At 43.1% G+C, this 23,114-nt stretch overlaps 2 protein-coding genes across 3 annotated transcripts in view; one reads left to right on the plus strand and one right to left on the minus strand.

Moving 5' to 3' along the window:
* INTS7 (integrator complex subunit 7) overlaps positions 1 to 14,559 on the minus strand; it is a 39,476-nt gene extending 24,917 nt beyond the window's left edge. Inside the window, exons 1-8 of one of the 2 annotated variants that reach the window (XM_082217416.1) lie at positions 14,359 to 14,559; positions 12,937 to 13,066; positions 12,218 to 12,364; positions 11,299 to 11,436; positions 10,653 to 10,699; positions 9,673 to 9,872; positions 8,792 to 8,914; positions 673 to 790 (exon numbers count right to left, since the gene is read on the minus strand). In XM_082217416.1, the coding sequence (XP_082073542.1) occupies positions 673 to 790; positions 8,792 to 8,914; positions 9,673 to 9,872; positions 10,653 to 10,699; positions 11,299 to 11,436; positions 12,218 to 12,364; positions 12,937 to 13,066; positions 14,359 to 14,449 (994 nt within the window). In that variant the 5' untranslated portion in view covers positions 14,450 to 14,559. The remainder of the gene's footprint in view (positions 1 to 672; positions 791 to 8,791; positions 8,915 to 9,672; positions 9,873 to 10,652; positions 10,700 to 11,298; positions 11,437 to 12,217; positions 12,365 to 12,936; positions 13,067 to 14,358) is intronic. The other variant, XM_082217417.1, reaches the window with a different exon arrangement.
* Positions 14,560 to 14,741: 182 nt separating this feature from the next.
* Positions 14,742 to 23,114, plus strand: part of DTL (denticleless E3 ubiquitin protein ligase homolog) — a 30,813-nt gene continuing 22,440 nt past the window's right edge. The window contains exons 1-9 of the mRNA XM_082217552.1: positions 14,742 to 15,009; positions 17,107 to 17,232; positions 17,718 to 17,816; positions 18,232 to 18,293; positions 19,168 to 19,288; positions 20,372 to 20,437; positions 20,635 to 20,750; positions 22,102 to 22,175; positions 22,857 to 22,960. Coding sequence (XP_082073678.1) covers positions 14,964 to 15,009; positions 17,107 to 17,232; positions 17,718 to 17,816; positions 18,232 to 18,293; positions 19,168 to 19,288; positions 20,372 to 20,437; positions 20,635 to 20,750; positions 22,102 to 22,175; positions 22,857 to 22,960 — 814 coding nt within the window. The 5' untranslated portion in view covers positions 14,742 to 14,963. The remainder of the gene's footprint in view (positions 15,010 to 17,106; positions 17,233 to 17,717; positions 17,817 to 18,231; positions 18,294 to 19,167; positions 19,289 to 20,371; positions 20,438 to 20,634; positions 20,751 to 22,101; positions 22,176 to 22,856; positions 22,961 to 23,114) is intronic.

Here is a 23,114-nt window from a genome sequence, read left to right on the forward strand (position 1 = left end):
GGTTTTAAAATGATCATATGCAGAGAAGAAGGGTGTCAGAGAATACTAATGTGGAAGGCAACTGTAGCACAAGACTAGTTTCTTGGTTTATAATTTTGGTCATTATCAGAGTCTTAAAGGTAAAGGTAAAGGTACCCCTTCCCGTACGGGCCAGTCTTGACAGACTCTGGGGTTTGTGCGCCCATCTCACTCAAGAGGCCGGGGGCCAGCGCTGTCCGGAGACACTTCCGGGTCACGTGGCCAGCGTGACAAAGCTGCATCTGGCGAGCCAGCGCAGCACACGGAACGCCGTTTACCTTCCCGCTGGTAAGCGGTACCTATTTATCTACTTGCACCCGGGGGTGCTTTCGAACTGCTAGGTTGGCAGGCGCTGGGACCGAGCAGCGGGAGCGCACCCCGCCGCGGGGATTCGAACCGCCGACCTTTCGATCGGCAAGCCCTAGGCGCTGAGGCTTTTACCCACAGCGCCACCCGCGATCAGAGTCTTACAATGTGATTAAAATTAGCTCTGCAGTTTTTGAACTGCTGCAGTGCCTTTCCAAGGAAACACACTTTTCAACATTATTTACAGTGTTCAAAAGACTGAAAAGCACCACTTATACTAATATCTGCAACAACACCAGGGAAAAATTGAAAGTGTGCCAAAATTTGGCTGATCTAATCTATTCATACCCGGAGCAATGCTGAAGTACTGTTTGATGGCTATTGTCCCCGACAGTGTGGAAAGTACAGATAGCATGCCTAGTTTCATACTGTCATAAGGAGTTTGAAGAGCACATTCACATAGTGCCTAAAAGCCAAGAGATAGAACAATTTTAGTACAAGGAAGGAAAATGAATTAAAAATTATTAACATGTGTTCACGCTTTATTCACACGCATACATAACATTTACATAACAGAAATGTAATAAAATATATAATAGTAAATAATAATAGAAGAAGAAGAAGAAGAAGAGTTTGGATTTGATATCCCGCCTTTCACTCCCCTTCAGTAGTCTCAAAGCGGCTAACATTCTCCTTTCCCTTCCTCCCCCACAACAAACACTCTGTGAGGTGAGTGGGGCTGAGAGACTTCACAGAAGTGTGACTGGGCCCAAGGTCACCCAGCAGCTGCATGTGGAGGAGCGGAGACGCGAACCCGGTTTCCCAGATTACGTGACTACCGCTCTTAACCACTACACCACACTGGCTTGATGATTCCTGATTCCTGATTGAGGATGCAAAGTACCTCCATGGGGGGGGGGGATTATTAGTAACCGTAAATACTTGGCAATTGTATAAGGCCTGGGTATTCAAAATTCTTCACAAACATTATCTCAGCAGTCTTTATAATAACCCTATAAAGCTGTTCAACATTATCCGCATATTGTAGGTTGTGGAGCTGAGAAAGAGAGAAAGCATCTTGCCTAAGGCTGCCCAATGAGGAGAAGGCAGATTTGTTCTCTGTTGCTCCAGTGGGCAGGACCTAAACTAATGGGTTTTGAAATGGCAAGAAACATAATTTCAGCTAAACATCAGAGGGGAAAAACACGTCTTAATGCAAAGAGCTGTTTGATAGTGGGAAAGACCACCTCAGGAGGTAGCCAGCTCTCATTTTCTGGAGCAATTTAGGCACAGGAACAATGTCTTCTCTTGTAAGGGATAACCACCAAGGGCCATTTCAGCTCTAAATACTATAATTCTCCACTATGGGATTTGGGGAGGTATCCCACATTCCATTAGCTCAAGGATTTCTTTTTGCGCAACAGAACCGTCTCCCCCTCCTCTCTCTGCATGTGCCTCCACCCTCTCCACTCTTGAAGATTGGGGGGAAACCCAGAACAAATTTACGGGGTGCCTGGAGTGAGGTTGTCCCACTGTGCAGCCGAAAGTCCTTGAGCTGATGGAGTGAGTGTGCTGAATAACACCCTTGAATTTCAGGCTTCCAGGCTCACAGCTCAATAGCTCTTAGTCACTACACCATGCCAGGTCCTGTTTGAGGTTATGTGAGGTGACAGGTAAGCTTTACCTGTGGTCTATCTCACATGTGATGGCTGCCTCAAACATGCAAGTCAACATTTGTTACTGGAGCCATGGGTGATGAACATGCCAGTATGAAATCAGTCAGAGAAGCTGTGGTCGGTCATGAGAATCAGTGTGCTATGCACTTCACTAAGTCAATTATTTTTGAGCTGAATTACCAGCCTGGTATTTCCTATTCATTCACACCAGGAAAGGAAGTGTCATTCCATGCAAGTATATGTCTCTCAACTGGGAAAGATTAAATGTCACTGTGAAGTACACTGGTAGCTTCCTTTGTGCTGCTGCAGGAGACAGAATAAAATCCTATGCACAACATTCACTAACGTGGCATCATCATTTAAAGGTCAGGTACAACTGAATGCATTTATAGCCCCTGCCCCCTTCTAGGTAAAATGCTTCTCACTTAAGCAACACACTTCAGGGGTAAAAAAGTGAAAGGAGGGAGAAAGTCTCTGACATGTCTTGGTAGCCCACACAACCTAAGGAATACAGAAGCCTCCAAAATAAGCACAGAGCATCTCTATCTGCCCTTAACTAGTATCAGCAGCTGCTGCTGATATGCAACAAAAGTTATTTTCCTGCTGGCAAACTTTCATAGGCATAGAAAAAATAGTTTCCTTTTAGAGCAACAGTCCTTACTAAGTACTGACTTGTTTATTTGTTCTGAAAAGTGGTCTTTTTATTAGTGGCCTAATAAAAGGTGATGCAAGACCTGGTGGAAGGACCTTCTCCCCTCCGTACAAAAGGGGGGGGGGTGCAAGATAAGACAGCATCTGCATGGAATAAAGCATGCAAAGCATCTTTTTCGGCATCAGATTAGAATAATCTATTCTAGCTGTCATTTTTGGATTTTTACAGAATTAATGATGCTTGAGTAGAGATTGGATGTGGAAGAAAGGAAAAATAGGGCAGGAGGAGGAAGTGGCAAGATTAATGGAACTGACAGATGTGTGGGGAAGGAGAAGAAACTATGCAGGCCAAAAGAAGTCACAGACAAATCTGTTCTAATTTTGGCTTTTCAGCAGATAGTGCCTGTGTATTTCAAAGTTTCACCCACCTCCGTGGGTGAAAAGAAAAGCTTTAAGAACAAAATAGAATTCTGAAGACAGTCAGATTTTCAATATGCAGAAAACAAAGAAAGTGTCGAATGTCCAACTAAGGCAAGGGGGAAAGACCAGATTTGTTTATGTTTTAAATGGAACTGTGTATGTTACACCCATCAATAGAACCCCTCCAATTCACTGATGAATTTCCTTGCCATTGCTATATGATGCTCCAGTGTTTAACAGAACTCTCTAAAGAAATTACATTTGTTCCTTTCATCACAACACGCTGGACAGAAGAAACACCCAATATTGTGCTAGCCTTTTGGAACTTCCATGCACAAAGAAAAAGAGTTCCTTTCATGCACAACCACAAATTACAGAGAAAATGAAAATAAAATTTGATTGTGCCCCTAGTGTGTTTAAAACTAAATATATCACTCAGTTTGCCATTGTCTTCTAAAATAGGTAATACAGTACCATACTACATTGATCTCAGCAGTCAGAATACACCTTATAGGAAAGTTAAAGACTTGCAGTCATCTTTCACATTTTCCCACCACTTCCTCTAGTTTTTTTATCAGGAAACCACATTATTGACATTTTGCAAGAGTGATATAAATCTTTAGTAATCTTCAGAATAGTGACCAAAGGCAGGAATCCCTCTTTCCGTGTCACAGATACAAAACCAAATTGCCCAGGCCCTACCTTCTTCCCAGATCTATGGGAGCTGGTTATATTTGCTCAGCTTTGAACCCTAGCTCAAATTCAGCACTCAGCAGCACATTCAAATAATAAAGCATGTCATATCCCATATATTCAGCCCGTATGTTTTCATTTTCTCATGACCCTTTCCTTGTTAACTCTTCATATTAACCAAATAAAAATGAAAATCCAGCTTTCCAAGACTTGCATCAGTATTTGCACTCAGTTCCTTTCTTAAGCTTATTGTTCTACTCGAAGGCCAGGACAAACTCGTATTAGGCAATAGTATTAATAAAATACAAAACATCCATCCATAATATAAAACACTTTGTCAAGTTCCAGAGTGCTAAAACAGTTTCCCTTGTGCATTGCTGATAGCTCCAATTCTAATATTATTTTGCTTTTTTAAAATCCAATTTGCCAACATCCATGATGTAAGAGACAGAAGTTACCACAGAGGCCAAGGAACAAGATGTAAATTTAAACAAACAAATACAGTTCTACAAAGTGCTAAAAGCCCACATGTTTTGACATTGTTTCCCACCTCGTTCTTCTGGACAGATCTTGAGTAGAATTAGTATGGCTTACATGCAAAACAGTATTAGCAGAATACTTCTGATCAATGACAACTAAAACAAGAGCCAAGTCACACTACAGTATACGGTGTCCTGATCATGGGATCAGGAGCCATCAAAATGTTCTGCAGAATAGAGCAGGAGCACCTGACAGAATTCAATACTGTGAGGAGTGAGGGAGAGCAAAACAGGGTTGTCAGCAGAAGGTGCACCACCAATTATTTCTCTCTCCAGCCTTTGACTTTAGACTGAAAATAGCAGAGATTTAAAACACCACCATCTGTCTGTATCACAACACCTCTTGCTAGAACGTTTCAACGCATCACTGAGCATGGCTGAAAGGAAGAAAACCATATTAAAGAACACTGCAGCTGACATGTACCTTTGTTTCACATCATTAGCCACGGAAGAATAGAACAAAATGAAAACAGTGCTCATCTAAACAGGTAGTCTGTCCCAACAAATGCTCTAATCATGTTTACAAGATGAGAGGCCTACAGCTAGAGACTTGGGCGGTTAGTTCAAACGCACACTCCAGCTCTTGAAATTGCTGTGCAGATTTCTAGCCGTGACCCCCTCAGTTTCCAAATTCCTTTTATGCAAACACCACAAAGCTCTCCTTGTCCTTGGGTCCTGTGTAAGGTTTGCCTCCAGCTGAAGGAGAAGGGTGGTAGCTCAGTAGTACAACATCTGCTTGGGTTGCAGAAGGTCACAAGTTCAATGCTTGGCATTTCCAAGTACAGCTAAGAGAGACCCCTGTCTTGAAACCCTGGAGTGTTGCTGTCAGTCAGTGTGGACAATACTGAGCTGGATGGACCAATGACCTCACTCAGCATAAAGCAGCTTCCTAGGTTAAGCTTCCCCTTTCTTCATTTCCCTCTTAATTTAACTTCAGACTTGGCCTCCTTCATCTGTAGGCCCCACACTACTTGTCAGCTCACTTCTTATTCTGCCCTTGCTTCAGCTACTCTCCCTCTGAACTCTCTGTTCTGCAGGTCCTTTTTCAGAAAATTTCCAAGCCTTCCTGGTTCCCAGCACTCATGTCTCAGTCTCTCCCTCCCCCCCAAAACACACACTAAACACCTTCTGTCTCTAAGCTCCAAGTGGGTTTTTTTCTAGCCAAATTGACCTTTTACTTCCTTTACAGAAGATGCTCCAAAGCTACAGCTTTTTCCTGAATAGTTGTGAACATGCTGTGACAATACAGCAGCTCAGCAGATACCGTATTTTTCTCCCTATAGGACGCACCTAGATTTGGGGGGCGGGGAATAAAGGGGAAAAAATTATTCCCCCCCCCCAGGCGCGGGGCTGGGGAAGCCCGAGCTTCCCCCGCCCCCAGAAAGGGTCCGAAAGCAATGACGAAGGTGAGCGCACTTTCGCCATCGCTCCCGGGGCTTGTGGGGCTGGGGGTAGCCCGAGCTTCCCCCGCCCCCAGAACCCGTCGGAGAGCGATGGCGAAGGTGCGCACACATTCGCCATCGCTCTGGGAGCTTGCAAGGCTGCGGGCGGGGGAAGCTGGAGCTTCCCCCGACTCCAGCCCCCAGAACGGGTCCCAGAGCGATGGCGAAGTTGCGCACAGCTTTGGCATCGCTCTGGGAGCTTGCCGGGCTGGGGGGATAGCTTCCTGAAGCCTGGAGAGAAAGAGGGGTCGGTGCGCACCGACCCCTCTCACTCTCCAGGCTTCAGCAAAAGCCTGCATTCGCCCCATAGGACGCACACACATTTCCCCTTCATTTTTGGAGGTGAAAAAGTGCGTCCTATAGGGCAAAAAATAGTTTGGGGGTGGGGTGGGGCAGCTCACAGACAAGTAAGTGGGAAACAGCCACTTCTAGCTGGCTGCACGTAAAGGATAATTTGGACAACAACTAAACTCTCTTCAAATTGCCTAAGCCCCACTATCATTTATGATGTGTCAAGCCATCTGAAGCTGCTGACATGTTTTTGCATGGCTCGCTGCATTTTTTCATTAATTTACCAAATAAGAAAAAGTCAATCTGGAGTAAAAATTTAATCAAAAGCTGCATTTGGGGGGAAAAATTGATACATTTGTTAACTAGGCAATCCATCAAAACTCTTTATTAAAGATCTGATCAGAATAAAGGCGGAACCAGAACTTACACAGAAACTGACAAGGTGAATTTGTTAAGAGCAGGGTGAAAATTCCTTTCTGAGAAAAATAAATGGCTCAATTGTTTTCCTGTGACAAATTCAACGATGCACCCATGAATGCCTAAGTCCAGGGAAGAGAAGGTGGCTGGCTGCATTGCACTGTGATGCAACTCCGGAATATAGTATGGGAGACCACTGGGCAAAGCAAATCTGCACCTAAATGAAGAGGAGCTCTGTTGGATCAGGTCAAGGGCCCACCCACCCCATAATTTTCACAGTTGCCTACCAGATACACATGAGAAGCCTGCAAGAAGGACACAAATGCAAATGCCCTCTCCCCACATGCAACTCCCAACAACTGGTATTCAGAAGCATACTGCCTCCATGTCTTGTCCTCCATGAATTTGTCTAAAGCTGTCACTACTTCTTGTAGGAGCAAAACTTTTCTCTGCCCACTTCCTCCATGCCATGCTCAAAGTTCTATCATGTCATTTCTCTAAATGCTGCAACCTTTCCTAAGAAGGGAGTTATCCTCCTGATCATCTTGGTTGTCCTTTTCTGAACCTTTCCCAATTGTACAACTTTTTGAGGCGAGGCAGCCAGAGCCACACATAGGAATCCAAGCGCAGACACACCACAAGTCATATTGCCCTGCCCACTTTCTGTACAAGCCCTGCAAATGTTAAGGAACATAACGCCTTAATGACTCAGTGTGAGCAATACGCATCAGAATGCTCTGACACTGCCCCAGGGAAGCATTTTTAAAGCACTTCTCTATCTTGCAGAATTCAGTTCTGTCAAGGGCTTGCTGGCAGGCCCCAGCCCTAGAATCAAAGGTTTTCTCAAAACAACACAAACAGGCTGGTGCTCCCAAGGAAAACTTGTAATCTTTATAGAACAATACTCCAGGAAAATACACTGATGTCCTAGGTTCCAGCTCTAGGAAGGGCAAGGTATCAAGGAAGGCAGGGATCGAGGGAGCAGGCAAGAATGCAAAACTGAACAAGAATGAATTGCCTGGAGATTTGAGTCTCTGCCCCCTGCCTCACACACACAATACAAAGGAGCCCTGGATTCCTAAGACAAAGCAAGCTTGGAGTCCCCTATAGTCCAAGCAACCAATCACCAGAATCCTCACAAATTCTCATTTCATTTCTTCCAAGTAAACCTTTCCCGGAAGAAATGGTTTTCCAAAAGGTTCCTAGCAGGTTTCTCTATCTCTCTACTCTTTCTATTACTGCTATCTGACCATCCTTGTTCATATTTTTGGCACGTACGGGTAATCAACATACAAAGAGGGATAGAAGCAGGGCAAAGACACCAAAGCACACATCTTCCACTTGTATTTTACTAATGCCATGGGCTGCTTGTGGGGACTCCCATCAAAAGGCGGGACACAAATTAACACCAAAGCCAAAGTGCATTTCTGGTAACACTTGTACTCCTGAAACCAGTTATGGCTGGCTAAGGCTAAAAAGCTGTTTTTCATCTGCTATAAGGGTACAGCTGACTGAGTGGCAAGTGGGTGGTGATCTGTAGGTGCCTTACTCTAGACTGCCTTCCAATTGCTAATGATTATTTTTATTTAATATTTATTGGGCCCTTTTATCTAACTGCCACATAACAGGAACTATCTGAATGACTCACAAAGCAACGGACAGAGAAGCAAATACCAAAATACAATACAATAAAAACCATACATTTAAAAAACTGGAGCGTAACATAAACTCAATTTACTGTTACGGAAGATTGGCCTATTACATGCTTGAAAAATGACCTTAGTGAAGTGATCTTGGTGAATGTGGCCCTCCAGATGTCACTGGATTCAAAAATGAAGAAGTGTGCATGCACACAAAAGCTCATACCAATAACAAACTTAGTTGGTCTCTAAAGTGCTACTGGAAGGATTTTTTTTTATTTTGGGTTCAAAACAGTCCCACTCAACATGGTCAAGGGTGACGAGAGCCATAGGCCAGTAACATCTGGAAACCTCATCACCTTGTTCCTCAATCCTCGCACAGAGCTTTTCTACCTTAGTACCTGAGGACTGATGAAGAGTCACCACTTTATGAGAGATGCTACAGGGTATAGGAGCAGTGATGGGAGGTTTCTCCAAGCAGAATGTTAGAAGCTTCTTCTATTATTTATAAAACATGGTGGGTAAATCAGCTCTTAAACGAAAAGTTACATCTCTAAAATGATGAACAGAGACCTACATCTGGAGTGTGATGCTAAGCAAATCTACTTGGAAGTCAACAACAAAGAGTTTGACAGGTCTTATCTGAAAGAAGGCCTAGTGGTTCAGTTCCAAAACAAGCATGATAGCATTTACAATACCTGAATATTGTCTCTGCTCCATGTATGTGGGGTTTTATTTGCAAGTAACTTTAGATCTTGAATAGCAAGCCTCTTCACAGCCTCTCTTGGGTCATTCTTCAAGTATTGCAATAAGAGCTGTATCTGTAAGAAAGCAAGTTTTAGATGAAACTACTTTTGACGTCTTTCTTGTATTTTTCAACATGCATGCGAGTACAAAAAAATAAAAAGAGAAGCCTGAACATGAAGGGTTGATTCTGAGTCTCTCCACTGATGGAAAGCTCCTTGATTCAGCAGAGGCTTCAATTAAACAGAAGGAAGAGATTTTTCATAAATTCTCCCTCTCTCTTGCAGTTCGTTGCACCACCAACATATTGTTCCAAAAGAATGCCTTGCATGAGCAAGGAAGAGCAAAAGAAAGAAGGGCAAATAAATGAAAATCATCTCCACTTTTTCACCAACAGAAGCCTCCGCTGGATCAAATAGCTTTCTGTCATGGGTACATTTGGAGATAACCTTAAAGCTTTCAGAAATTTCAACAAGCAATCAAAATTCTTAATTACATACAGCTTTTGATGGCTCTGTAAACTCACCACGATACCATCTAAGCAGACAGGACCTGGATATTTTGCAATCTTGCACAAATGAAGTATGGGCACAAAATGTGGTACAGACCTTGGGTTACCTAAAAATCTTAGTTTATATATCCCCCCCCCTTAAAAATTAAAAAGCACAATTTGCCAGTTCTTATGACTTCCAAGACAGGCTTGAAATATTTGGGAAAGGCCTGATGAAGCCTATGAAGTCTTGCTGAATACGATCCCTTCAACTGAACCATGACAATTTTACTTGAGTACACTAAGCACTTCAAAGAAAATACTCAGAAGAATTGTAGCTGTTACCTGCTTGGGAATGTCAACCAAAGAGGAGGCAGCGAGTAAGGTAAAGGTGTGTAAAGTAACAATGACCATCTTGGTAGAAGGGTAGGATGTCACCAGCTGCTGGAGTAACTGGCGGGCACTGGAGGCCAGGCTGGCATCATGATGCATATGCTGCAGGATGGGAATCAACTTCAGCTTCAAGTCTACAGGAGTGGCTAAACCTAGTACATGAAAAGAAAAATACCTTTCAGGGTGACATGTGGCGTGCCTATGATAAAATGTGAACATTGAGAGCTCTGGGGCAAATAAAAATAATATGACTAATTTCAGTACTAGAGTCACAGAACAAGGACCATGCAAGCTGGGTTATTATTATTATTATTTTAAAAAATCCCTTCCACTCCATTTGAAATTTAGATTATAAGCTCCTCAAAGTGCAGACCTGTCGTTTTTGCTTATGGCACTCTACCACACACCATGGACACAGATATCACTTCATATAGCACTAACAAATAATACAAATACTTAAGAGTGAAATTAAATACTAGACTCATCTAGTCAATATCCAATGCTAGTTGTATTCAAGTCCAAATCAGCTCAGCATCTTGCTGCTTTCCCACATAGCGACCCACATCATATAACCAACATTTGAAAAATAAATGAAAATGTCAAAGAAAGTTTCTATTGTAAAGCACCACCTTCTAAAATAATGTACTACGCTTTCAACAGACAACATTAAAAACACTGCATGACAGATCAAAATAAAATCCAATCCTATGGAAAGAAGACAGAAAAAGCATTCTTAACACCAAGTATTGAAACTGAGCATCAAATTCAGAGGCAACTGAATGCAGGGGCAACTTCCAACAACTAAAAAGATTCACTTTTTTAAAAGAAAAGAACGGTTAGTTCAAAAGAATAGTTACTTAAGATACAATAACCTTTAACAAAATCAAAACCTTTTAATGCTTTTCATTATTTGTTGGATAAAATGTACATACCTTGAATCATTTCACTGATTTTGTTACAAATCCCTCCAGCAAAATCTCTATCAAGAACAAGAAGGGGAAGCAGGATAAATCAGTCATACAAACTGAACTACAGAAACAAACTCCCACATCTGGGTAAGCAAAATGAATGTGAAATGTACACATACAGAGAAGTTGCAGGTGAAAGCTAGAGTTGCACAATGGCTGAAAAACTAACAGCATAATTCTATGCAGCACAAACCTATACAGGACAAATAAGTTATACTGAGTTCAGTAGGGATTGCTTCCAGCTACATGTGCACAGAATTGCAGCCTGAGCTACAAACCAGGAGGCCCCTAGTTTATATCTTGGCCCCTTCCTGAACTCACTATTTATTAATTTTCTTAATATATACCCCTCTTCATCATCTTAGCTCTCAGGGTGATTGACAGTGAAATAAAAATCTTTTAAAACCATGAAAATGTATAAATCACTAAATTGGTGATCTGAGGCAGACTCGGCTGCCCTCCCATCTACAAGATGGGGGAAATAATACTGACCTACCTGACAGGACTGCTGTTAAGGATTACTAAGATAATGCAGACAAAGCATTATGCAGTTGAAAAGTACTGCCTGAACATTCAGGAAAGATGGAATTACACCAGATGTTCCACTTACTTGGACTGGGCAGAAAAATTAGCTGCAGCAAAGATAGCAGCTTCAACCTCTACATTGTCATGTGAGTCCAAGCTCTGACGAATACTGTGATGTGCATTCTTCCTTTCTGGAATTATGGATGCCATACTGCCTAACATCCTGGAAAATAAAACAGAGGGACTGAACCTGCTATAAAGGAGGAGGATGCCTACAAGATAAATATGCAGTCATCCAGGTAGTGTTTTGTAAAGATGAAAGAAAATGTGAACATTCCATTCTATGCATGACAAACAAGATAAATTCGAGACTTGGGCAGATAGAACTCAGTGAAAGAACACATCTGTGAAGGAACTTCCTAGTTCACTCCCTAGCAGAAATGGAAAAAACCCTAAAGATATTTTAGCAGCCAGAATAAATAGTACTGGGCTACACAAACCAATATCCTTACTCGGTATAAGGCAACTTCCTATGTACATTGGTCCTGCATTTACTGCATTGACAGTGTTGGCTTTTTGCAGTATAGTAACGCTGCAGAGAGCTTGCTGGGGAGATCATGCATTAAAAAGAAAGGACTCAAAAAGTACTTAAAGGTTTTAATAAGAAAAACAAAAACTCCATTTACACTAAATACATAAACAAACAAACATGACCCAACCACCAACCCATCCCCCAGGGTAATGGGAGAGCTAGGTGCTGCTCCTTATATACTCTACCCAAATGCTGACACGCCTTAATCAAATACAACTCAGCAGCACCTGCTATGTTTCACAGCTGTAAAGCTGGGTCTCGTTATCTTGCTCTGGCCCTTGCTCCGGCCCCTTAAAGACATACACATGGAGTGGAACAATGATGAACCTTTACATTTAAAGAAACCATTCAACAGACAGTACTCTGAAGAATATAGCATTTGGGCAGGTTCTTGCTCATTAAACATGCATACCTGAGTGTGATCGCTCGAGCAACTGGATCATTGCTGTGAATAACCGAGAAAACTCTTTTCACAAACTCATCCACATTCAGGATTTTTTCCAAATGTTTTTCACTCTGCTGAGTAACTTTCAGAACACACAGCCGCAGGAAGTTGTTTCTGTTTTAAAACAAATTTTATTTACCTACAACATTTGTACCCTTCCTTTCTTAGAAATGTTTAAGGCAGTTAGCAGTTCATAAATACAAACCATGTAACCAGTGGCGTAGCGTTGGGGGTGCAGGGGGGGCCGGCCGCACCGGGCGCGACATCTGGGGGTTAGGGTTAGGGGGCGCAAATCCACGGGTTAGGGGGCGCAATTCCACGGGTTAGGGGGCGCAAATTACTTGCCTTGCCCCGGGTGCTGACAACCCACGCTACACCACTGCATGTAACAATATCAAATATTTACAACATAATATTTAAAGGCAGTGATAAAGGCCCAGAAGCAGCAAAATAAAACATGCAGCAAGAAAGAAGATCAAAAAGAATGGGGAAAAGAACACCAAATCCACTACGGGCATCTTTGAGACATGCAACTGAGCAAGCAACATTCATATGGGAGATAGTGGTAATTCAGGTATTTTAGCACCAAACCATAAAAGGGCTTTAAAGAGTCATCGCCAGAACTTTGAATTGAAAACACCAGTTCCTTGAACACTAAGAATCGGGAACAAACTAATTTTACTTACCCCACTCTGAAAACATCAGCTAGCTTTAAAAATGCTGAGTTAATTAGAATTGGGAATGGGTATTTCTGAAAGAGTCTGGGAAAACGTACAACTGCTTCACACTGCTCCCCCAGTTTGCCAGATCGGAGACCTGTGACAAATAAGAAGACCACCATAGCAGTTAAACACTCTGGACTTTTAAAAACTGAAGCAAACTGACATGCAATATAAAAGCAGCTTTCCTAGACTGAACCAAAGTACCCACCTGGTCCAGCATCGTGCTCCCACAGTGGCCAACCAGATATGGTACCTATTGGAAGCCTACTAGCAAGAAACAGGCACGATATTGCTCTCCAAGCTCAAGTTCCACAATTGCCTCATAAGCTTGAAGAAGTATTAAAAATGGCTTCTTAATTATTTATATCCTACCCTTCCTCCTAACAGAGCCTAGTAGCCACTGAAAACTGCACCCTCCATAAATTTGTCTAATCTGCTTCTAAAGCCATCTAAGATGATGGCCATAAACATACTGTGTGGATGTGAATCCTGTAGCTTAACAATCTACCATGTAAAGTACTTTGGCTGGCGGGGGCGGGGTGGGGAGGATTCACTGAATGAACATTGTCAGTGGGAGCCCTGAGCAAGGGTTTCCACTTAAGCAACAGGGCTTTCCCCACCACCATCCCTTGCCCCTCCCCATATTGGCTCGGGTGTGTGTGTGTTAGGAAACCTGCAAAACAGAGAAGGGGAGGAAGGTATCATTCCATTTGGCACACCTGTGCAGACATAACAGCTGTTACAGTACAACAACAAATTCCACTGGGTGACTGTGTTATCTGTGAAATGGAGCTCTGCAGCAATGGAAGAAGCAGGCATATTGTCCATGGCATGTGGACACATTGCATTAGGTGGGATGAAGAAATACAAGATTCAGTTGGGATAATTACGTTTTGGGTGCCTTATCTGTAGATGGCTAAGTGGCTGAAATCTTGATTGTTAACATGCGGGCAGCAACCCCGCTTAAACATCCGCTACACATCTAATTCTGTGTAAGATTTTGCCATGGAGTGTACCAAGGCTGATTGCACCACACGTAATGGGCTATCATAAATTACGATATAATAAAACTGTTGCTGTTATAGCTTAAGCTGCCACAGTACAAAGCTGCAATCTCACACATCCCTAGCCTGACCCACTGAATTCCACGGGCCTCACTTCTGCACAGGCGTGCCTAGGATGACACCGTTAAACGGAGAGCGACAACCTTCTGTTGCTTTTATCGTCTCACAGATCCCCATGCATGGCTTGCGACACCATCTAAACACAACCTAAACCCGCCTTCAAACTCCCCACCGTCCATCAAAAGGGGCGGGACTTCCTCGCGCCGCTATCGGCGCATGCGCACATCTCGCTCGGCGGCGGTGCCGCCGCTCCTCCACTTACCTTTATCCAGCTCCATGAGGGCGGAGTTGGCGTCCAACTCCTGCTCCCCGTAGCCGGCATCGGCGAGGAAGGATTTGGAAGCAGAGGCCATGGCAGCCAAGGCCCGGAGGGGGCGGGGAGGAGGGCACTTATCCACCACACAGACGCGCACACGCGCTTATCTTCCCTCTTTCCAGTCTTTAACGGCCATTCACTGCGCATGTGCAGACGCCGGGCTGTCAGCTGCGCCTGCGCGGTGGAACCTCCCCTCCGCTATTCTAGTGCGCACGCGTGTCGTAGTCGCGCTCCCTTTGCGGTCGAATGAACATGAGAGTTTGCGGGACGCTGTCGCGCATGCGTGTTGATGGAAGGGACGGGCCTCTTACAATTTCATAGCTGGCGAGAGGCGTGGCCTCACCCTTGCCGGTGGGAAAGGAGAAGCCAATGGGGAGGAGGAGGCGGGGTCTGTTCCTCTGCGCTATCCAATGGCTAGCGCGAGGCGACTTTGGCGCGTACTTCGGGCTGGCGGGAGATAGCGTCGCGAAGCAGGGGGCCGGCTGCTCATTTGCTCCCGGTGGTCGTTGCGCGGGGAAAGGGCAGGAGTGTGCGCTGCGGCCGTCGTTACCATGCTGTGCCGTTCTCTCGTTCGCCGCTGCCAGGCTGGGCCACAGGGTGAGTATCCGAGGCAACGTCTCCCTCTGCGCCGCTTCACCAGCGCTCCAGTCATGGCGGGGGGGGGGCGGGGAGGGGAGGGAGATGCAGCCCTTTTCTTCACCCCTCACCCTAATTTTGGCCAAACCACGCGCTTCCCCTTTGCAGAAAGCGGGTCAGGCCCTTTCTGCCTTGAGCCCCCCTTTTAATTGGGGCTGCCTCTTGAAGACGGTTGGGAAACGTCAGTTGGTGCAGAATTCAACGGCCAGGTTGCTCACCAGGGCAAGGCAACTGGACCAAATTACCTCGGGTTACATACGCTTCAGGTTACAGACGCTCCAGGTTACAGACTCCGCTAACCCAGAAATAGTACCTCGGGTTAAGAACTTTGCTTCAGGATGAGAACAGAAATCGTGCTCCCGTGGTGTGGCAGCAGCAGGAGGCCCCATTAGCTAAAGTGGTGCCTCAGGTTAAGAACAGTTTCAGGTTAAGAACGGACCTCCAGAACGAATTAAGTACTTAACCCGAGGTACCACTGTACCAGGTTACTCACCAGGGCAAGACAACTGGAGCAAATTACAGTGGTACCTCAGGTTAAGAACTTAATTCATTTTGGAGGTCTGTTCTTAACCTGAAACTGTTCTTAACCTGAGGTACCACTTTAGCTAATGAGGCCTCCCGCTGCCGCACGATTTCTGTTCTCATCCTGAAGCTCTTAACCCGAGGTACTATTTCTGGGTTAGCAGAGTCTGTAACCTGAAGCGTCTGTAACCCGAGGTACCACTGTACACCAAGCCTGTGCCGACAGCAACTAGCTGCCAGTTTTGGGGCCCAGTTCAAGGTGCAGGTTTGATCTCTGAAACCTCAGAACTGCCCCTCTCCATATGAACCGACCAGGATCCTACAATCATTCTGGTGCCTCCTCTGCGAGAGGATCTGAGGGTGGCAACACAAGAACGGGCTTTTTCTGTGGTGGCTCCCCATTTGTGGAATGCTCTCCCCAGGGACGCTCACCTGGTGCCTTCACTACATTTCTTTAGGCACCAGGCAAAAACATTCCTTTTCTCCTAGGCCTTTGGCTAATTAAACAATCAGTGGCCTTTTAAATGTGCTTGTTGTTTGTTTGTTCATTTTATGTGTTTTCATGTATTTTTTATGCTGTAAACCACCCTGTGATCTTTGGATGAAGGGCAGTGTATCAATTTAATAAATAAGTTGTATCCTTTTTTAATTCCACATTTTCTCCAAATGACTCTTATACTTATGCCATGCAGGGCAAGCCTTGCCACAAGATCACCCAGTGAGCTTCAAAACTAAGCAGGGGGATCTGCTCTTAACATCCAGTGCTCTTGATTCCTCATCTCCCCTTCCCCCCTCCACTATTTCATTCTAGACAACAGTTTAATTGATTGTGGGGTGTCCAGTATCAGAAATCAGTCAGCAGAGATATTAAATAATAAATAAAAGAAGCAATAAAATACAATTAATAATCAATACACTTACTTAATATGGACGTGCCATGGACCATCTGAATGATGCTCAGAACCAGTGAAATAATAGATTTGAGGACCGCATAAATGTCAGCTGCAGTTTTATAAACTTGTTTGCAGGGTTTTTGGTACTTAGCTTCAGCATTCAAAATCATCAAGCATTTTGCACATGGCTATCGGACACTTACTAACACGCTACTAACATTAGTTTGACCAAAATGGAAGGCAGTGGAAGACAGGAGTGCCTGGTGTGCTTTGGTCCATGGGGTCACGAAGAGTCGGACTCTACTAAACAGCAACAATCGGCCACTTGCAACCAAGTGAAGATGCCCGGGTGCCAGGATGTCATCTGATATCTCCTCCATCTGGGGATCCTTGGATCTTGACTGTTTTCAATTCTCTGCAGTAGAATTCTATTCATTATATTTTATCTGCACAATCAGAATTAATTTCAGGAACCAAAAAATTTAATTGAAAAATACAATTTTCAAGCTACCTGGCCAAAAAAATGGTAACCATGCATTCCGTTTTGGCGACTGTAACCCTGGTTTAAGGAGTCATTTGGCTCCTACCTTGTATATCCGAGTTTCAAACACTGCTTATCTTTCCAAAAATCATTTATTCCCAGGTCTCCCACCAAGGTTTTCCTTAAACCACCTTTTGGAGTGCTATCAGTGTACTAAAGGAGATGAACATGCGTCTTATGGAGAAACAGGAATGCCTGTTCCTCCTTTTGGCTGCACCTTTTCAACAGGTATGGGGGAATTTTATCTGTAAACATTGCAGTGTGGCAGAAAAGGGCAACTGAAATGATCAAGGGCCTGGAGCAACTCCTCTGTGAAGAAAGGCTAAACTGTAATGTTTGGGCCTTTCATATAAACCTGCAGGGGCTATATTTATTATTTATTTATTATTAAACTTATATCCCATTCTACCTCCCATATGAACCCAAGGTGGTAAAACAACTAGCAATAAAAACATGTTTATAACAATTCCAGTACAGATGCACCCCAATCTTTATGATTGCTTATTTATAGAAGTATGTCTATGTTGCCATATAATAAAATAACAGGGCTGTGATACATTATTTTATATATGTTCTTACTTTACTTTAGTTCTGTGATTACTGAACATTTTTATCCTGACATTTTGTGCTGTTAAATTGCATCTTTAGTGGAGTGTTATCCAAAGCACTTTTAAAAATGTTTTCAAACGTACAAATACTGCTTTGTTTTCCAGCTCCAGATGTGCAGCATGTACTTGCCGTTGCAAATGAAGAAGGATTTGTTAGGCTGTATGACACCCATACACAAAACAGTAACAAGGGGATTTTTAGAGGTAAAAGGGAAACCTTGATGGGAACTATGAGCTGAATTAGTTGATAACGGCAGTAAACAAAAAAAGTGTTTTGACTGATTAAATAATTGGCAGTTATTGGGAACAAGAACTTCAATATTTAAAAAGTAGCATAGCATACCTTTCATTGTAATTCTTATGTCTGCCTCCATTACTGCTTTCTTACTTGGTTGATGGCAAGTCAAAACTTCAGAGGATGATTATTTCCTTGCCACCTCCTTCATACCTTATATGCATTGCTCTGTGCTTGGGGTTTCTTCCTGCTAACCACTCTACCACAAAGGAAGTTGTGTTTGTATGAAAGTTATGTGCACACAATACTGTAAATTGTAGTTGTTTCAGTGTTTTTCAACAGCTGTTTGTTTGGAACTAACACAGGCTTTTATTTTCCCAATAGAGTGGCAGGCTCACTCAAACGCTGTTTTTGATCTTGCTTGGGTGCCTGGAGAACATAAAATTGTGAGTAAGCTAAAACTATCCTTTGCTTGTTTAGCCCTTTACAAATTCCGTCACAAATTCCAGTGTTCTTTCTATCTTTTCTGTAATAAGATCACTAGTAGACCCAGTAACCTCACTCATACTTTCAAAAGTTGGTTTACATGATATGCAGGTAAATCATTGTGTTCTGTTGTTTCATAGGCCAAAGGAGGCAATCTATCTATTAAAGAATTGTCCACAAGTGGATTCTTAAAGAAATGTACCAAGGATGGCCATTAGTAGGGGGCATTTTTAACCTTTTGGATATCTGCTGACCTTGTTAGCCATTCTTAAAAAAATTGTAAAGGGGCAGTATCCATAAATGAATCCAATTCTGTATCTTGCGGTTTGTCTAAAATTCATGATTGATTCTCTGTTTACAGAATGCCTTTACAGTAATAGTTTAGATCCCATGCTTTGACCCAGCAGCTGCATATAAAATTTACAACTTATAATGTATGTATGTTTTACACAGTGCATTCAGTACCATTCAGAGTAGAATCACTGAAATTTACATAACTTAGGTCTAGTAATTGCAAAATTGGGGCCTGGTTATTTGTGGTTCAGTTACCTTTGAAACTTCCACCTTCATATCTGAGTCATATTGTTGCTGCCACCTTCGAGGGCTGCAATCATATGCAGACTTGGGAGTAAGTCCCTTTGAACTTGCTGGAGTAAACACCCATAGGTTTGCACTGAGAGTGTCAAGAGTGTCTTTTATGCTGAAAGGAAACACGGTTTACCTTCAAAAGCTCATGCCAATACAAGCTATAGTCTTGGAGGGCAACAGGACTCTGCCTTTTTCTTTCTTTCTTTTTTTAACTACAATGATTAGCTAACTTCTTTATCTTTTAAGGTTACCGCTTCAGGAGACCAAACTGCAAAAGTCTGGGATATACGGACTAGTGAGCTACTGGGAGTCTGCAAAGGGCACCAATGCAGCCTCAAGTCGGTTGCTTTCTCTAAATTTGAAAGAGGTAAATATTCCTATTTTATATTTCAGTATATCTCGCCACTTTTGAGGTCATCTGCTAATTGACCCTGTTAACTGGAAATGCCAGGAAATGAGCCTGAGACTTGCTTCTTGAGCCTGAGAAGCTTGCTTTCTGCCACTGTGTTACAGTCTTTCTATAGATTTATCACAGGTTTTTAAAAAGCTGCTCCAGTGTTACTAGGAAAGTTTGGAAATCCTTGGCTTTCCTTTAAATAGATGAGATTGTGGCTAGTCCTGCATAAATGGGGTAGAAGTCTCATGTTGGTACATCTAGGTATGCTGGCAGCCTTTGATGCCTTTGCTTCTGTGGTGATATTGTGTCCTTTTCAGAGCTTTGGTGGGTGAAAAGGCAGTGATTCCAGCTTAGCTCCTCAAGGTGTTTTTTTGAGTCTTTCTCGGCCATCTAAACAGGACTCCTACTGCCCCGTGCTTGGTGCAGTGAAGAAACAGATAGAAAATAGAGATGTCATAGAGTCCAAAGCCAAAACCTGATGTTAAAAGAATTAGAGATTCCTCGTAAAGCAAGTTTATTAAACCTCAAGTTGTTATGCAGAATACCTCCTAAATAATTACCGAACTTAAATTAAATTGCAGGATTGCATATGAAAAATGTTTCAGTATTTCAAACTGAGAGTACTATTTTGTACTCTGAGAGTATTAAATGGCTCAGGACTGCCATACCTCAAGGACTGTGTCTCTCCATATTAACCGACCTGGACCCCACAATCATCATTTGAGGCTCATCTTCGTATGCCTGTGAGAGGTCTGGTGGGTGGCAACACGAGAATGGGCCTTTTCTGCAGTGGCTTCTCACTTGTAGAATGCCCTAGCCAGCGAGCCTTGCCTGATGCCTTTGTTACATAACTTTAGGTGCCTGGTAAAAATGTTTCTCTTCTATTTCTCTTCTCAATCAATGGTCTTTTAAACAGCGGGAGGGAGATATTGTTTTTTACTTGTTACTATGTTACATATTTTTGTATATGTACAGCTGCCCTGTGATCCTTGAATGAAGGGCAGAATAGAAATATAATTATTAATGATAAATTTTGCACTGTATATTCCACAGCTGTGTTCTGTACTGGAGGAAGGGATGGAAACATCATGGTTTGGGACACACGGTGCAGTAAGAAAGGTACATCCTATTATAATTCCAGTGCTGTTCACTTAATATGGGCTGAGTGCAGCATTCATAATGCTTGCTGACTTTCCCCCCTTTGTAGTGGTGTGATAGTAGCCTTCCAATTCAGTTTATTTACGAGCTCATTCTCTGTGTGGAACTGCCATGCAGCGGAGGTCCTTTTAATATTGTTTCTTGTAATTGCCTTTCAGATGGATTTTACAGGCAGGTGAAGCAAATAAGTGGGGCCCACAACATAGTAGACAAGCAGACTCCATCCAAACTAAAGAAGAAAAAGCAGAATGTGAGAGGACTCGCTCCCTCAGTGGTAAGGATTTGGAAGCTGAAGGCCATTATAGACTAGCATTATAGAATGTTCTGCTGCATAAGGTTGAGCTTTGCCTTGGCTTGAAAATAAACTGTGGACATTGTAAATACTGGAGAGTGGAGGCGGGGAGTGAGCAAATTGAATGAAATAGGTCTGCATGAGCCTCTATCAATAGCTAGCCTTGCTTCCAGCAAGAGATAAAAAAACAAAAATCCACTGTTTTCACCAGACTATTCTGTTAGGGTTTTCTCCAAATTAATGCCCACACAGTCTGGTGTACAAACTTTTCTTCTTTCATTTTTCCCATGTGTATTAGTGCTTTCTCACACATGTATACCTTACAGAACATTCACCCGCAGGCAGCATCACACACCACTTGTATACATATGCATACGTATATCTTGAATTTGTAGCGCTCTCCCCTTTGCTATTTATTTATTTAGTAAATTTCTTTGCCACCCTTCATTTGGGAATCGCAGGGCGGTTTACAATATCGAAACAGAAATAAGCAAAACAATACACCCCCAGACACAGTTTTAAAAGGTTGTTTAATCAGCCAAAGCTCTGGGGGAAGAGGAATGTTTTTGCTTGGTGCCTACTAGGAACATGCATTATGCCAGGTCAGACTACTTGTTTGTCCAGACTGGCATTGCTCTCCAGAATCTCCAGTTGGAAAGGGGTCTTTTACATCACCAGCTATCTGGTCCTTCGTAACTGGCGATTCCAGGGAGTGAACAGTCTGCATTTAAAGCAAATTCTCTACCACTGAGCTGCAGTCCATTGCCACACATTAATTTCCATTCTGCTTTTACCTTACCTTTCCGTTGCTCTTTAGCAGAAAACGCTTCCAGCAAAAAGTAGTAATACAGTCACTGCCCTGTGGCTTGCAGTCAAAATGATACGATGCATAAGGAAAAAGGAATGCAGAGGGGCAATAAGGTTCTTACAGTTCTTATAACAACCAGCTAGGTTGGAACAGTTCAGCTACCCTGATGGAATGGCTGCTGCTAAGTGGCAATTGAGGAGTGCCAAAGGCAGCTGGTTTTTCAGCCGAGATGATGTAATACCCTTCCTTCCCTTTTCTCTTGCTTCTCTGCAGCCGATCTTAAACTTAATCCTTGCAGTTAATAAGTAGGAGTATCACTGGCTGCAGGGCATGAACTCATATTCCATCTATGCCACTTCATCGCCTTGGTTTCCACCTTCTGTTAATATTAGGGCAGCAATTGGGGAGCAGGGAGAAGCTGCTTAATGATGCTGTTTACAGGGAATGCTTAGGGTAAATCAAGGCTGAAACTACCTCACATAACTTTTCTGTGGTTTTCAGACAGAATTTCTTCCTTCTCCCTAGGATTTTCAGCAGAGTGTGACAGTGGTGCTACTTCAAGATGAACACACCTTAATCTCAGCTGGGGCAGTTGATGGGTAAGGAAGCAATTGCGGCAATTCTTTAATAAACCCTCCTTAGCTCCTGTCCCACATCAAGCCCATCTGGTACTAAAACAAACAAAAAAAAAAAACCAAGTCAGAAATATACCTGTATTTTACAGGTGAAGGGCAAAGATGGAAAGCCAATTTGGAATAAACACTGCTCCTTTGCTATATGTGTCCTCAATTTTGAGTTCGCTCAGGAAAAACTCCCTCATTTCCCTGCGGGGATGCATTTTACCACAAGTTATTTTTTTTCCAGGAAAGAAAAAAATTACCTAATGAGATAAAAGGAGATGGGGAGGAAATAGGTGGTGGCTCTTGGTTACATGCATACAGTTGAGCTGATTCTTACCCTTGTCCTGGAACGGGTGCATACATACATACATACATACATACATACATAAAGCAAACTATGGATCAGCATATTGTCCTATTCAGTTGTGAGTGCCCATATAAGCTGGTCACATTTTTAAGCAAATATCCACCCATGCAGTCATTGGTGGGGGAGGCAGAGGCAATGGAGCGTGGAATGCCTTATCTTGACACAAGGCTCTGAAGGAAAAGGCATGGCCTCCAATCTCGCACCCTCCCGCAACATTCCATTCCCCTTGGTATGTGTGTTACAAATGAGAAAGAACTGTGGAGTTCTGAGAGGGCCTGTCTCTTGAATTTTAGCGTAATCAAGGTATGGGACCTGCGCAAGAACTACACCACGTATCGACAGGATCCAGTGCCATCCAGGTCTTTCAGCTACCCTGGGACCAGCACTCGTAAGCTTGGTATGTTTTAGCATTGTGCTGAAGAACTGAAGGGAACCAGAGTCCCTTAAAAACAAAACAGGTCTTCCTTTACTTTTTCACTTTACGGTGAGATACATTATGTAGATCTGTCCATCTGGCTTCAGCCTCGATGAACTTTTCCAGGAGAAGAGTG

This window comes from Podarcis vaucheri, assembly GCF_965113315.1.
Source record: "Podarcis vaucheri genome assembly, chromosome: 3".
Taxonomy (NCBI): domain Eukaryota; kingdom Metazoa; phylum Chordata; class Lepidosauria; order Squamata; family Lacertidae; genus Podarcis; species Podarcis vaucheri.